A 15,298-nucleotide genomic window follows, 5' to 3' on the forward strand; every position below is an offset into this window, starting at 1 on the left:
GTGCCTGCTGATAGCCCCCTCTCTCTGGTGTCTGATGATGATTACTCATAGGGCAGATTCTGACGGGGGAACCACGCTTCTCACCGCTGATTTGACTTTGAGTTTCTGAGTCTGAGGACACCGAGAGACACAAATCGCTGTACTTTTCCACGCTACGCTTTATAGATGATTTTCTAACTTAAAAGACAGGGTAAAATCAAAATGAACTTTTTCCTCAATTTAGTAATTTCTTCATAACCATACGAACACATCTTCAAAGTATATATTCCATAAAATTAATCAAATTGTAATAATTGTTGCTTCACTTACTGGGAAATGATTTGAATGGAGACTTTGTGTCGTGTACGAGCGGTCGTGTATGTCGATCAAACATTTATCAGTTTTCCATTCCCCTCCAGTCAATATCCTTCATGCAGCGCCATTCATCCTTCCCCCTCCTCCACTCCGAGCCCTTCAAACATTCCCCCAGAAAGATTTGTTTGACTCTCGTACATACACAGTTCATGTGTCAGAAGCTAGTGCTACGCTAACTTCATTTCAGCTTGTTGTTAAGGGAGACCGAAAGGCCTGGCTAGCCTCGGGAGTTTTTCTGCCACATTATTGTTTTGCATAACTTAACCCCGCTATAAATACCGGCACGTTCACGACCCCAATGCGTAAACATCGCTGAACGGGTGTCTCCCAGGTGACCAAGCGAGACGAGGACTCCTCGCTCATGCAGCTGAAGGAGGAGTTCCGCACCTACGAGGCGCTGCGTCGCGAACACGACGCCCAGATCGTCCACATCGCCATGGAGGCGGGGCTGCGCATCTCGCCCGAGCAGTGGTCCTCCCTGCTATACGGAGACCTTGTCCACAAGTCCCACATGCAGTCCATCATCGACAAGGTACTGCTGCCACACCACATCGACTGCCACTCACGCACAAATCACACAGCCTTGCTGTCCGTCACAGCAGGATTTGCACACTGGCCACACATTTGAGTATATACTGCTGTGACCTAAAAGCAGACATTGCTGTACAAGCAGTTTTGGAGTTACTTGAACTGTATTTTCTTGCTTTAGACCACAAACCCCCGCATGCATTTTTACCAGCCATTGTGAAGCTGTAAATTCTGATATCTCAATTTTCTTTCATCGCACACAAAAATACAGGCCAATAAAAAACATACCCTTAAAAATGAAATGATGTCACAAACCCCCGAAAGTAAACTAACCCTTTAATACGCTGTGTGCTGTTTCGTAATCGTTTCTTTTTTGGGGTGTTGGGGTCCCTCAAGCTCCAGTCTCCAGAATCCTTTGCAAAGAGTGTCCAGGAACTGACCATCGTTCTGCAGAGGACGGGAGACCCAGCCAACCTGAACAGCCTAAGATCTCACCTGGAGCTTCTGGCCAACATTGATCATAATCCAGGTAAAACGGCGTCTGAGTGTACGGATGTTATAGCAAAGCAAGGAACAAACTCACACAACACAACACACAAACTCACTAAACACAACAAACACTAACCCATACAACTAACACACATACACAAACCAACGCAACACGACAAACAATAACCCATACTCCTAACACACACACAAACTCACACAACACGACAAACACTAACCCATACAACTAACACATACACACAAACTCAAACAACATGACACACACACAAACCCACACAACACGACACACACAAACCCACACAACACGACACACACAAACTCACATAACACGACACACACAAACCCACACTACACGACACACACACACAAACTCACATAACACAAGCACATGAACGCACAAACACACTCATATACATACCTTCGCAAAACAAGTGGGAACGAGGTTCTTTTTTACCCCTTTGGCAAATCTTGAAATGAGTCAAACTGTCTCACCTCATTGGCAATATTTGTGTGTTATTTGGCAAAAAAGTCATAGAAATAAGCCGGTAAGCCAAAAAATGAGTAAAATACGTATTGAGACTGACATTTTTGTTTTTTTTGGCTGGTCGGAAAGCTCTGGTTGTGTGTGGGTTTCGGAGACTCACTGTGCTTTCTTGTGTCGGTGTTTGTTTGAAGACGCTGCCTCCCCCTCATGGGAACAGCTGGAGCAGGTGATGCTGGCGGTGAAGGTGGTCGTTCACAGCCTGGTGGACTTCATCCAGAACTTCAGCAAGAAGACCCACGAGACTCCGCAGGTAGCAGCCCATCAATCACTCCACTTCTTCATCGCTCATTCGCTCACGCTGTCCATCAGCCGGATGTTATTTTTGAACATGAGGCGCTGGCAGTGGGAAGAGCTTGAGAATGTATACGCTCTGGCAGATGGGCTCGCTGTGGTGTGGGTGGAGGCAAACGATTGTGTTCCCTGTTCAGCCGCAGCCCAACAGCAAGTACAAGACCAGCATGTGTAGGGACCTGCGGCAGCAGGGAGGCTGTCCCAGAGGGACCAACTGCACCTTCGCCCACTCCCAGGACGAGCTGGAGAAGTGAGCAGCACGCACGCACGCAGACTCACACTACACCCGCACACCAACACACACACACACACACTACAGCAGCACACACACACACACACACACACACTACAGCAGCACACACACACACACACACACACACACACACACACACACACTACAGCAGCACACACACACACACACACACACACACACTCACACTACAGCAGCACACACACTACACCAGCACACCAACACACACACACACACACACACACACTACAGCAGCACACACACTACACCAGCACACCAACACACACACACACACACACACACACACTACAGCAGCACACCAACACACACACACACCAACACACACACACACACACTACAGCAGCACACACACTACACCAGCACACCAACACACACACACACACACACACACACAACACCAGCACACCAACACATACACACACACACACACATACACACACAGACACACACACACACACACACCTACACACACACACACACACACACAACACCACCACACCAACACACAGACACACACACACACACGACACGAGCACACCAACACACACACACACACACAAGCACACCAACACACACACACACACACACACACACACACACGACACGAGCACACCCACACATAGACACACACACACACACACACAACACCAGCACACCAACACATACACTCACAACACGAGCACACACACACACAACACACAACACAAGCACATCAACACACACACACACACACACACACACAGAACAGGCACATCAATACACACACAACACAAGCACATCAACACACAACACAAGCACATCAACACACACACACAACACAACACAAGCACATCAACACACACAACACAATACAAGCTCATCAACATCCACAACACAAGCACATCAACACACATACAACACAACACAAGCACATCAACACACACAACACAAGCACATCAACATACACAACACAAGCACACACACAACACAAGCGCATCAACATACACTACACAAGCACATCAACATGCAAGCACATACATACATACACGCACGTACACACTCCAAGACACAGACACAAACCCACACAACACAAGCACATGAACGCACATACACACCACTCAGCACACTGTTTTATCACATCTTTATTTTCTCAGCTCTTCTATGTTTGCAGTTTACACAGGGTCACAGGGCCAGTCCTGAAGCCCCTCTCTCTGCCTCAGGTTCAGGATGAGAAATAAGAAGATCAGCGGTGTTGTGAGACCCTTCCCCCTGCCCCAGACGCTTTTGGGGAAAACTGTGATCGTCCCAGCGGGCGGGGTCTCCCTGGGGGGTCCTGAGGTAACAGAAACGGGGGTGTCCCCCACAGAGAGCGCGGCCCCCCCCCTGCTCATCCCCCGGGGCGGGGACACACTGGAGAAGATGAGGGCGGCTCGAAACACATCCAACGGGGCGGTCGCTCCTGGCCATCCGGCCACCGGTCCCAGCGAGCAGTAAGTCCCATCACACAGTGCTAAATCAACTCCCACAGAGTACATTAACATTTGCACTAACTCTAACTTTATTAAGTGTAAATTTTTTAATATTAAAAATGCCACATTTGATCACTTTATGCAATGGCATTTTTGTAGCAATGTAGATTTTAAAAGCTTTGTGTTCTGTAATTGCTTCTCTACTCACTGACACTCACACAGGAACTTGCCTGCCAAATGCGAAAGGGCAACTGCCCAAAAGCATCTTTAAAATTAGGTTTGTTATGTTCCTCAGTATTACCGCGTCAGACGACATTGTTGACTGTGTGTAGGCAGTAATCTTCTTTCTCTGAAATACGCAAGTGCTAGATGATCCTCTAAGAAAAATAAGCACTTAATGTGCTCTGAGTAATATCTTTGTTAGGAGCTTTACTTGGAGTGTGAAAACTAACTTTTGTGACCACCAGTCACCACAGATGTCACCAAATCCACCACAACAGTAAAATTAATGATAGACGCTTTAAAGGTACAATAGGTCATTTTGGACTTCTAAAGGTCAAGAGAGGAATTTCCGCAACAAACAAGCTCAAACCACAACACTGTTTATCCCACCCCCTGTAAACATGCTGCCGTTGCAATGCCATTGGCTGTGGCAATTAGAACCAATGAGCTTGAATTATTGTACAGCTGTACAATGTTTTGGTACGGAGTGCCGGCCTGTCAACTGCATATAATGAAATCAAATTTAAGGACTATAAACACGGGCAAAGGGTGAGTCAACATGTCAGTGAGCCTTTTTCAATGATAGGAAGGGGGTCTTGTAACAATGTTTTAATCCAAAAATCTTACCTATTGTACCTTTAAGCTATATGCTTTAGCACGAGCCCTCTGGTGAAGACACAGCGAGCAGGTCCTGGTTTGAGGTCACACACTCACACACTCTGTACCCTTGTCTCTCAGGAAGACCATCTCACCCCCAAAGACACCCGTCAGTCATATCTGTGCAACCTCACCTCACGTCCCCGGTGCTGGAGCTGACAGTGGCTCCACACACCCCAAACTGGGGCATTTCATCACCAGGGCGGGCCTTTTCCCTCCCCAGCAATCCGACGTGTACTACCAGGATCCGCCGGCACCGTATGACCCCCCGCCCTACCAGCCAGCCAGTGAGTGTGCTCCAGACTCGGAGATTCGGAAACTCAGGTTGCTGGTTAGCAGCTAATGTAGCAGAAGCATATGCACTCAGTGACCACTTCATTAGGTAGACCTGTACGCCATCCATCCATCCATTATCTGAACCCGCTTATCCTGATCAGGGTTGCAGGGGGGCTGGAGCCTATCCCAGCATACATTGGGCGAAAGGCAGGAATACACCCTGGACAGGTCGCCAGTCCATCGCAGGGCACACACACCATTCACTCACACACTCATACCTACGGTGTTATGTACGGTCCAGGGAACCCAGACGCAGACCACAGGATAATCCAAAAGAGTAGTTTTAATGTCAGTAGTCACAAGCCAAGAGATCCAAAACACAGTCAAAACCGAAAAGCAAAAGAATAGTCGAAAAAACAAGCAAGAGGTCAAAATCCAGAAAGTCACAGGGCGAAGGTACAGCAGGGCAAAAGCAAAGTCGAAGTCAAGGCAAAGGGGTGTCTTTCAAGAATCTCTATAACAAGGCTTACAAACAATCGGCACTTATCAAGATCAACGTTCTGACAACAAAGCATACTGAGACTGAGGTTTAAATACAAGAGGGAAGGTGACAATCTAGGTGGGGCAGAGGAAAAGGTGGGCTAAACAAATGGACAACAGGTGGGGAAACACAATAGGGTAATAACATAATAACGGGAGGGAGACGAAAACGCGGACTGGATGCACGAAACAAAACATACAAAACATACGGCTCCGGATTAGGGAGTAGACATTTGCATAGTTAGAAGACGTAGTGATAGTTAGAGACAGGTGCGAACACTTCGCTGAAACTAAACGAGTAATCAGGGATAGCATAGGGAGGCGGAGTTATAGAACAGTGCAGAAATACTAAGAGATAGCGTTAGTGAGTTAGTTTCGTGAATATTTCTAAACTACCCAATAAAAGTGATTGTTAGTTAGTTAGTTAGACAGACAGTAAGTGTATTAATCGGATTAGTACTGTTCAAAACCTAGATTAGTAGTAGTTAGTAAGAATCGTGCTTTACAACATTTAACTATCAAGAAAAAGCAGGAAGTAAGAATCGCGAGTTTTAGAAAAAATGTTGAACCCCGAAAAACTACCGTAACCACCCGAATAGTGGGGCACGCAGACAGGGGAGTGACTAGACTGATAAACATTCAGACGTAGACATAACAGGGGAGGACAATAGAGAACTGTAATGGGAAAACATAAACCAGGTACTATGGGAAATGAATCATAAACAAGAATAAACATGAAAACATACAGAACAAATACAGAAACATTACATACGGGCAATTTAGACTCTCCAATCAGCCTAACGTGCATGTCTTTGGACTGTGGGAGGAAACCGGTGTACCCGGAGGAAACCCACGCAGACACAGGGAGAACATGCAAACTCCGCACAGAGAGGCCCCGGCCGACGGGGATTCGACCTGTACGCCATGTTAATGCAAATATCCATTCAGCCAATCATGTGGCAGCAACTCAAAGTAAAAGCTTGCAGACATGGTCCAGAGGTTCAGTTGTTGTTCAGACCAAATATCAGACTGGAGAAAAAAAATGATCTAAGCGACTTTGACTGTGGGTGCCAGACGAGGTGATTTGTGTAACTCAGAAACTGCTGATCTCCTGGGATTTTCAAGCACAACAGTCTCTAGAGTTTGCAGAGAATGGTGCGAAAAACAAGATTAAACCAATTTTAAACCAATCCTAGAGCGAATAGTTTGCTTATAAAGTCAAATAAACAGCTAATAAAGTGGTCAGTGAGAGTATGAGCTCTATTGTCAGTGAGGTCACACACTGTGTAACTGTGCTCTTAACCCTGCGCCCTGGTCTGTGCCCTGCAGATAATTACTATGCCTCCACGGTGCCCCAGCTGAAACAGTGCCCCGCCCGCTTCTTCCGCTCCGGCAACGTGCCCGAGTCCTCGCTCCCGCCCGCCGTGACGCCGTACTCCGAGCAGCACCCCTCCTTCCCCCCGCGGGACCGCCTCGGGCCCGCCGCCTACCCCCCGCCCCCGCAGTACGGTCACCTGACCCACGGCCACGGCGTGTACGCCCCCGTCTACGACAGCCGCCGCCTGTGGCGGCCGCCCATGTACCACCGCGAGGACGCCCGCAGCAACTCGCTCCCCCCCGAGGTGCTGCACTCCTCCGTGTACCAGACGCCCCTGAGAGAGCGCTACAACTCGCTGGACGCGTCCTTCTGCACGGACGGGGAGCAGAGGCCCACGCTACAGAGGGTGAGCCTCAACTCTCCCTTAGTTACAGACTGTGGCTACGCTAACAGCTAACCAGAGCCCTATAGAGGGTGAGCCTACGCTCTCCCTTAGTTACAGACTGTGGCTACGCTAACAGCTAACCAGAGCCCTATAGAGGGTGAGCCTATGCTCTCCCTTAGTTACAGACTGTGGCTACGCTAACAGCTAACCAGAGCCCTATAGAGGGTGAGCCTACGCTCTCCCTTAGTTACAGACTGTGGCTACGCTAACAGCTAACCAGAGCCCTATAGAGGGTGAGCTTACGCTCTCCCTTAGTTACAGACTGTGGCTACGCTAACAGCTAACCAGAGCCCTATAGAGGGTGAGCCTACGCTCTCCCTTAAGTCCAATTTATACCTCCTTGGCTCACGGCTCACAGGCATGAGCCGTGGCTCACAGACGTCATTTGGAACGTCTCGCTGTGAGCCAAAAAGTCTTGGCTCATACCACCTGAAATTTCTAGCGGCTCACACCGCGTCATTCATGTCTTATAGCTTTGATTGGTTGACTGGCCTGGACGAGCGTTCTGTGTTGCTAGGAGACGAGAAGTTCCGTGTTTTGATCGGAGCCGAGTCAACCGAGTCAATATGAATGGTTTTGAAGAGAGACTGGCGGAGGAGGTGAGGAAGTACCGTAGTCTCTATGACTCCAGCAGTCAGGATTATAAAGATGTGGTAGGAAATATGAATTCATGGGTCGAAATTTCCGAAACACTTGGTGTTGCCCGCACCCCCGAAGGCAATCCAAACGTCAAACAAGTGAAGGATACCTGGAGAAGCCTTCGCAACATGTAGGCTAAAATCTAAATAACGTTAACGTTCGTTAACACTATAATAAAGTGTATTATATTAATATTAATTAATTAGTTATTATTATTAGTTCATTATAATCATTAATATTATTATATTATATTATTATTACTATAATAATTTAACGTTAGCTACAGGATGCGTCAGTGAGCCGGTGTATTGAGTATAAATGCCCGGAGCTCATGCCTGTGAGCCGTGAGCCAAGGAGGTATAAATTGGGCTTAAGTTACAGACTGTGGCTACGCTAACAGCTAACCAGAGCCCTATAGAGGGTGAGCCTACGCTCTCCCTTAGTTACAGACTGTGGCTACGCTAACAGCTAACCAGAGCCCTATAGAGGGTGAGCCTACGCTCTCCCTTAGTTACAGACTGTGGCTACGCTAACAGCTAACCAGAGCCCTATAGAGGGTGAGCCTACGCTCTCCCTTAGTTACAGACTGTGGCTACGCTAACAGCTAACCAGAGCCCTATAGAGGGTGAGCTTACGCTCTCCCTTAGTTACAGACTGTGGCTACGCTAACAGCTAACCAGAGCCCTATAGAGGGTGAGCCTACGCTCTCCCTTAGTTACAGACTGTGGCTACGCTAACAGCTAACCAGAGCCCTATAGAGGGTGAGCCTATGCTCTCCCTTAGTTACAGACTGTGGCTACGCTAACAGCTAACCAGAGCCCTTTAGAGGGTGAGCCTATGCTCTCCCTTAGTTACAGACTGTGGCTACGCTAACAGCTAACCAGAGCCCTATAGAGGGTGAGCCTATGCTCTCCCTTAGTTACAGACTGTGGCTACGCTAACAGCTAACCAGAGCCCTTTAGAGGGTGAGCCTATGCTCTCCCTTAGTTACAGACTGTGGCTACGCTAACAGCTAACCAGAGCCCTATAGAGGGTGAGCCTATGCTCTCCCTTAGTTACAGACTGTGGCTACGCTAACAGCTAACCAGAGCCCTATAGAGGGTGAGCCTACGCTCTCCCTTAGTTACAGACTGTGGCTATGCTAACAGCTAACCAGAGCACTGCAGAGCCTAGCAGAGGGTGAACCTGTGTACTCTCTTAGTTACAGACTGTGGCTACGCTAACAGCTAACCAGAGCCCTATAGAGCGCTACAGAGGGTGAGCCTCAACTCTCTCCCACTGTTACAGACTGTGGCTACGCTAGCAGCTAACCAGAGCACTATAACAGATTATTTGATTTGACTTGTTTGCTTCAGCGTTGCCAGCTAGATAAGTTAGACGCTACATCCGTCAGACTAAAAACCATCACAGCTGAGGACATATTTTTCATTTTGTTTTATTAAAATGTGACTGATAAAAAGGCCAGAAAGAAGAGAAAGAGTTTTCCAAAGACCCCGGTGGACAGTACAGAGGGCAAGGACAGAGTCAGGGTCTGCACAAGAGCGCAAGAGTGTGCCACGGAGCAGTAAGACAATAAACAGAAATAAGCACTCAAAGGTCCTTCGCCAAATTAAGTGTGCATAAGGGCACTCATTGGTTGGTCTTGATTGGTCAGCGTAGTACTGTAAGTCGTGTTTGGATTGGATAGGCCTCACCGATCTTGCTTCCTCAGGACATGTATAGCCATATGCCTGTTGGGTATGAGGAGCTCTTCAGACGAAAACCAGAACAGTGGGCCCAGCACCAACTGGGCAGCCGGCCTTCATCCTCCTCCCCGCTCTTCTTCAGCTCAGAGGTGAGTGTGTGCTTGGATTTCCAAATCATTCAGCGAAATCAATTGTGTTCGTACAGTATGCTGGCATCTGACTGAATTTGCCACAAATAGTGTACTTTCTAGGAATATATGATACATAGCTTATTGAAAACTGGCGAGCTGCTGTGCTGTGTGTGTGTGTGTGTATGTGTGTGCATGTGCATGCCTCCATGTGTGTGTATGTGTATGTGTGCATGCAAATGCGTGTGTATGCATGCGTGAGTGTTTCTGTGTGTGTGTGTGCACATGGGCGACATTGGCTCAGGCAGTAAGAGCAGTCATCTGGCAGGGTTGCCGGTTCGATCCCGCCCTGGGTGTGTCGAAGTGTCCCTGAGCAAGACACCTAACCCCTAAATGCTCCTGACGAGCTGGTTGGTGCCTTGCATGGCAGCCAATCGCCATTGGTGTGTGAGTGTGTGTATGAATGGATGAATGAGAAGCACCAATTGTACAGCGCTTTGGATGAAGGCGCTATCTAAATTCCAACCATTTACCATTTGCACGCGCGTGTGTGTGTTTGTGTGTGTGTCAGTGTGCGATTGCACGCCTTCGTTTAAGCCCTCTGTGTTGGACCCGGTTCAGAACAGAAATAGGGACACTGAGTCACTCCACACTGTTCTTCTCGACGCTGTCGTGTGCCGAACATCTGTTTGAGGGAGTGAGGAAGATAAACCCACTCACTCTCTGGCTCTAATCCTCGCGCTCTCTGTGTAACTCTCAGCTCCCAGAGAGTGTGGGCGGGGACTGCGTGGGCTGTAAGTCCCGGGGGGAGGAGAACCTCTCCCACTACTCCCCCTGGTCCTGTGGCACCATCAGCACCTGCATCAGCACCGTCAAGTCCGACCCGCCCAACATCGTGAGTCTTTACACAAATATGTTACCTTGTGTTTACCTTGCCATTTTATCAGGGCTCGTGTTAGCCTTAATTAGTGCTGCGTAGTTCTGTGTTTTTTTCTGTGTTTAAATTCGGAAATAATGAAGTCGGTTCAATATATTCAATTGTCTGAATTCGGTGGATAAACGGTGTTTTTCTCCAAGCTCGTTGTTTTTTTTTCATTTGTATTTTTTAAAAGCCAGCTACTCAACCCAGTTTGAACAGAAATAACTACAATCGCCATAATCCATTGGGCCTACAGTAAGTTATTAACAAGTTACGGCAGAAACGGCAGCCGGTGAACTGAGAAAGTAGACAAAACTTTATAGCAGCCACATTGATTGGTTGAAAAACTAGGTTGAGATTGCCATATGGCACTCTTGGGATTTTACGGTAGTTACGCTTGAGTGTCATATGGCACTGGAAGGGTTAAAAGCCAAGCATAAAGCTGCGATGGTGTGCACCGGTCTGCAGGACCTGGAGGGCGGGAGGGTGAAGGCCCGTCTGCACAGCTTCGAGGCTCCTCGTAGGCGGAAGGACGAGGACTTCATCCCCTTCGGAGAGGGGCCCATCATCTCCAAGTGGGGCGCCATCTCCCGCGCCTCCCGCACGGACTACCACACCACCTACCCGGTGCAGGCCACCGCCCCCCAGGGAGGGCCCACCACCACGCCCATCAACTTCAGAGGTGAGGGGGAGGGAGCTGCGCATCTCGCCTGCTGTTAACGCTGCCAAGCCAACGTTAGAAAGCCCGCAGGTGGTTTGACTTCAGTTAAATCCACTGAAAAATTTAAAGGTTAATATGAATGCAAAAAGGGTGAGCCCCAGCGCGCTTCAAGCTGGTTCCCTAAACTAGGACTGGAAGGTGATCAACATCCAGGACAATACAGTACTGTTGACTCCTTGTTTGGGCAACTTCACGGTGACTAGTCTGAAATCAGGAATGTTGGAGTACAGGAAGTTCAGAGCAAAACACTGTTTAATGAAACGGGGAAAGACTGACGTTTTCACGTCTCCGATGTCTTCCTCTGAGTCAAGAGTGAATGTTCTTTTCTTCTGGGTTAAATTTAATTACAAAATATTTAATGCGCTGAGAGTACTGGCACAAATCCACAAATCTCCCATTTCATTTTCCTGAGAAAGAAGAGTTATTTTCTGTTGGTAACAATGAATTCTCATTAGTGGCAGTTGCATTCTGTTCTTATTTGACATGTGCTCTTAGACTTGTCAGCAACAGTGCGTGCTGAGTCGAGTGTATGTTTATGTATTTTAATGCCAGTGTAACCGTTCTTTTCCTGACAGACTACAGTCTGTACCATCAGAGTGACTATAGATGGAGATCTGATGCTCCCAGTCACTCCTGCTTCCTACAGAGGTACCAAATCTAAACATTTTGTTTTGTTCAAATATTGTCATTTACAGCTAGCATGTCCATACAGTAGCCCTGGGATATGCATATTCATGTCAAAACTGCACGAAGAAGAAAAACTAGCCCAACCATGTTAGCTCTGCCGTGACAGACTCCTTATTCTGTCACATTCAAATTACAAAGAGCAACTGCCTTAATGACTTGGTAAGCGACCCTGTTTTCACTGATGTTATACAAATGTAAATGTACCTGCAAAATAGACCTATTATGGTTTATGGTCTATGGAAGGGATATTATGTATGATTATTATATATGATTTTTTTTTTTAATGTTTTTTGAATACAGCAAAGCTAACAGGCCATGAACCTGCATTTTTAATGGATCATTTTTTCGACTGTGATACCTTATAATTCAAAACGTTGTCACTGCTCTTTGTGAATTTAATGATTGCACATTATCGTTTTGTGTTTAATATGTCGCCTCACTAATTTAAAAGCACATTTGAGCAAAGGTAAGCACATAAGAGCTCAAATGTGCTTTTAAATGAGTCATTCGACATATGAAACATCCCTATATTGCTCAGTTGTGCTGAAAACGACTCGAAACGAAAGTTTGTTTTTGGTATAACTGTGAGGGTCGCATTAGCCACCGAGGTACAGGTTCCAGGTTTGAAGTTTTGAGTGCCAACTCACGGTCCTCATGGCACGTCTCCTGTTACACTATGTAGGGGTCCTCGCACGGGACTCCAAATTATGTAGGGTCCTTGCACGGGCCGCCAAATAACGCAGGGATTTTACTCTCTACGAAACCGGGGCGCCAGTTAAACGTTGTGTTGCAGTATAACTGCGAAAAGTAATCAGTCTCATAAAATTACTGTTATCAGAAATATCCAACCACAAATATAGTATTTCAATTAATTAAAATAACCAATATTAATGATTGAACATACCGATAACCTGAAGGTTGGAAGTTCTTCGAAAGACTGCTTTAACTCGGCTCTCATGTCTATGCGATTCCAAAACGGACACCGGGGTTTAATAAAATATATTTATTAAACAAACATACAAACACATAACAGATAAACTAACGGGAAGTTAGTAAGGAAATTTAGTTTGGTATGTGTGTGTGCGTGTGTGTGGCGCGCGCAAGCGCGCGTGTCGCTAGAGTTCTGGGTGTGGTAATGAGTTAGAGTTAGCTGTGAGAAGGGACTACTTGCGTAGTTTTACTCTATATATGCGCAAAAGACGGCGAATCAATTCACGTACATATATATGTAGCTAACCAAACACATTACAATGGTTGGATGGTAAATATTGAAACACAGATTCACAAAAACAGTTAAGACTAAACTAAACACTGGCTATGCCTGAATGTTTGTTTTCTTACTGAGTCCATACGCATTGCTGGATCCAAAAGACATGCTGTCCTTGTAGAAGCGGCGATGGTGCTGTGAATGGTGTCCGGGAGAGATGCGCAGGCTGGGGTGTTCCCGTCTTAGCAGCGCGTTGTCGTCTGATCCGCTGGTCCTTTTCCAGGTGTAAAAGTTCGTTGCTGTTTCGTTGTTGGGCTTTATTGGGGTAAACTGATGTAGCGTTCCGCGTACAACAATTTCCACTCACTATAGGCCACGTAGTTACCGCGAGGTAACTGGGTGTGTCCGTAGGCCTGGTAGTGCGCTGTGCAGCATTCAGCCTCTGTCCGAGTCTCGGAGCAGATGAGCTGAAGCGACTGGCCAAAAAGGGTGCGTCGAAGAGAAGAAGCAGAAGAAGAAGCAGAAGAGCCAGAAGAGAGATCCCAAGAACGTGTCTTGCTCTTATACGGGACCGTTTATTGCTCCCGCCATTACGGGATTGGCTGAACCAAGTTAGACGTCATTCGTGGTGGACGTCGCAGAATTTTCCTGTGGGAATGTGGAAGTTGTAGTCCCTACATCCCCCCTGTGGTCTCAGGATGCGGCTGAAGCCAGTGTTCCTCGAGAGCACAAAAGTCAGTTCACAGTCCACAGGTCAAGTACATTGGGTCAGTAACACAGTTCACAATTGACTGACAAACATCCAGGCATTTATCAACAATTAACTAAACTGGTCTAAAACACATGATACAAACAATGTGAAACACTAAGGTCGAACAGTGAATACATTGTCACAAAACATGAGAAACCTTGGTGAAAGGGTTAGTCGTTTTGTTAGTTCAGGTGTTTTGTTAGTTATTGGATGGTGTCCAGAAGGTGGAGCACCAACAGGAATGACCCAGCCATGAAAATGTTCAGATGATGTAGGGGTCTAGGATGGAGAGGCTGTAGCCTTTTTGGAAGTCTTGTTCAGACTGACCAATTGTTCTAGTCCCTACAGTCAGGTTGCTGATGAGGGTTGTCATCTGAAATATGTGGGGGCATTTTCAAATTAGGGCAGCTTTCTGTATCCAAGCTTAACCTTATGGCTGTGTCATCAGGAAGGAAATGGAGAGGTGGTCTCATTTCTAAATGATGTGGTAAGCTCACAAGTGGTCTTGTCTTGCTTGGGGAAGAGGTGGAGTAAGGCACACTGGGGTGTGGCAATATACTTGTAAAGATTACACTGTAGTTTCTACATGCAATACTTTACGATGGTTCAGTAGGTGTAGAAAGAAGCAATGAACGTTTACGAGTTATAACAGGTGTCGGATTTAACTCTACAGTACCTACTTACGATCTGCGTTTGCTGCTGCTACATGCAAATCTAAGTGGCTGCTATAAACTACCAGTTTATTTTGCCACCCCCCTTTGGTAGGAAAGGTGTGCAAAAGAAAGTGGTCAAAGCTTCAGCTAGGAGTCTGCCTGTGAGGAGACCACGGCTATAGATCAGTCTTATTCAACATCTTTTGATGGAGGTTGAACAAGACCAGATAGCTCTTTGGAGTGGTTACTCAAGGCATACACACTACTGAACAAAGGTTAGAGGCTTTAGTTGTCCTCAGAGGAACTGAAGAAGCTCTCTTCAGACAAGGTATCTTCCCTATCAGAGTCATGCTGGTGACTCTGAGGCTTGGGCCTACCGGGTCGGTCTTCTCTCCAATTCCGGCTGGAATCAGATTGTGAGAAGCGACCACGGTGGCTCTTAACCGGGAACTTACTCACATGCCGTTGTTTTGAGCCGTTAGATTTTAATGGGGCAACTTGGGAAGT

At 47.0% G+C, this 15,298-nt stretch overlaps 1 protein-coding gene across 8 annotated transcripts in view; it reads left to right on the top strand.

Moving 5' to 3' along the window:
• Positions 1 to 15,298, top strand: part of rc3h2 (ring finger and CCCH-type domains 2) — a 42,253-nt gene that overhangs the window by 16,636 nt on the left and 10,319 nt on the right. For all 8 annotated transcript variants that reach the window (XR_009710128.1, XM_061262570.1, XM_061262575.1 and 5 more), the window contains 11 exons: positions 686 to 886; positions 1,279 to 1,411; positions 2,065 to 2,183; positions 2,362 to 2,474; positions 3,695 to 3,964; positions 4,904 to 5,109; positions 6,968 to 7,362; positions 9,752 to 9,874; positions 10,614 to 10,748; positions 11,241 to 11,454; positions 12,069 to 12,141. Coding sequence is in view for 7 of the 8 variants with exons in the window: in XM_061262570.1 (XP_061118554.1) it covers positions 686 to 886; positions 1,279 to 1,411; positions 2,065 to 2,183; positions 2,362 to 2,474; positions 3,695 to 3,964; positions 4,904 to 5,109; positions 6,968 to 7,362; positions 9,752 to 9,874; positions 10,614 to 10,748; positions 11,241 to 11,454; positions 12,069 to 12,141 (1,982 nt within the window). In the remaining variant the exon portion in view is untranslated. The remainder of the gene's footprint in view (positions 1 to 685; positions 887 to 1,278; positions 1,412 to 2,064; positions 2,184 to 2,361; positions 2,475 to 3,694; positions 3,965 to 4,903; positions 5,110 to 6,967; positions 7,363 to 9,751; positions 9,875 to 10,613; positions 10,749 to 11,240; positions 11,455 to 12,068; positions 12,142 to 15,298) is intronic.

Source organism: Conger conger, chromosome 12 (genome assembly GCF_963514075.1).
Source record: "Conger conger chromosome 12, fConCon1.1, whole genome shotgun sequence".
Lineage (NCBI taxonomy): Eukaryota > Metazoa > Chordata > Actinopteri > Anguilliformes > Congridae > Conger > Conger conger.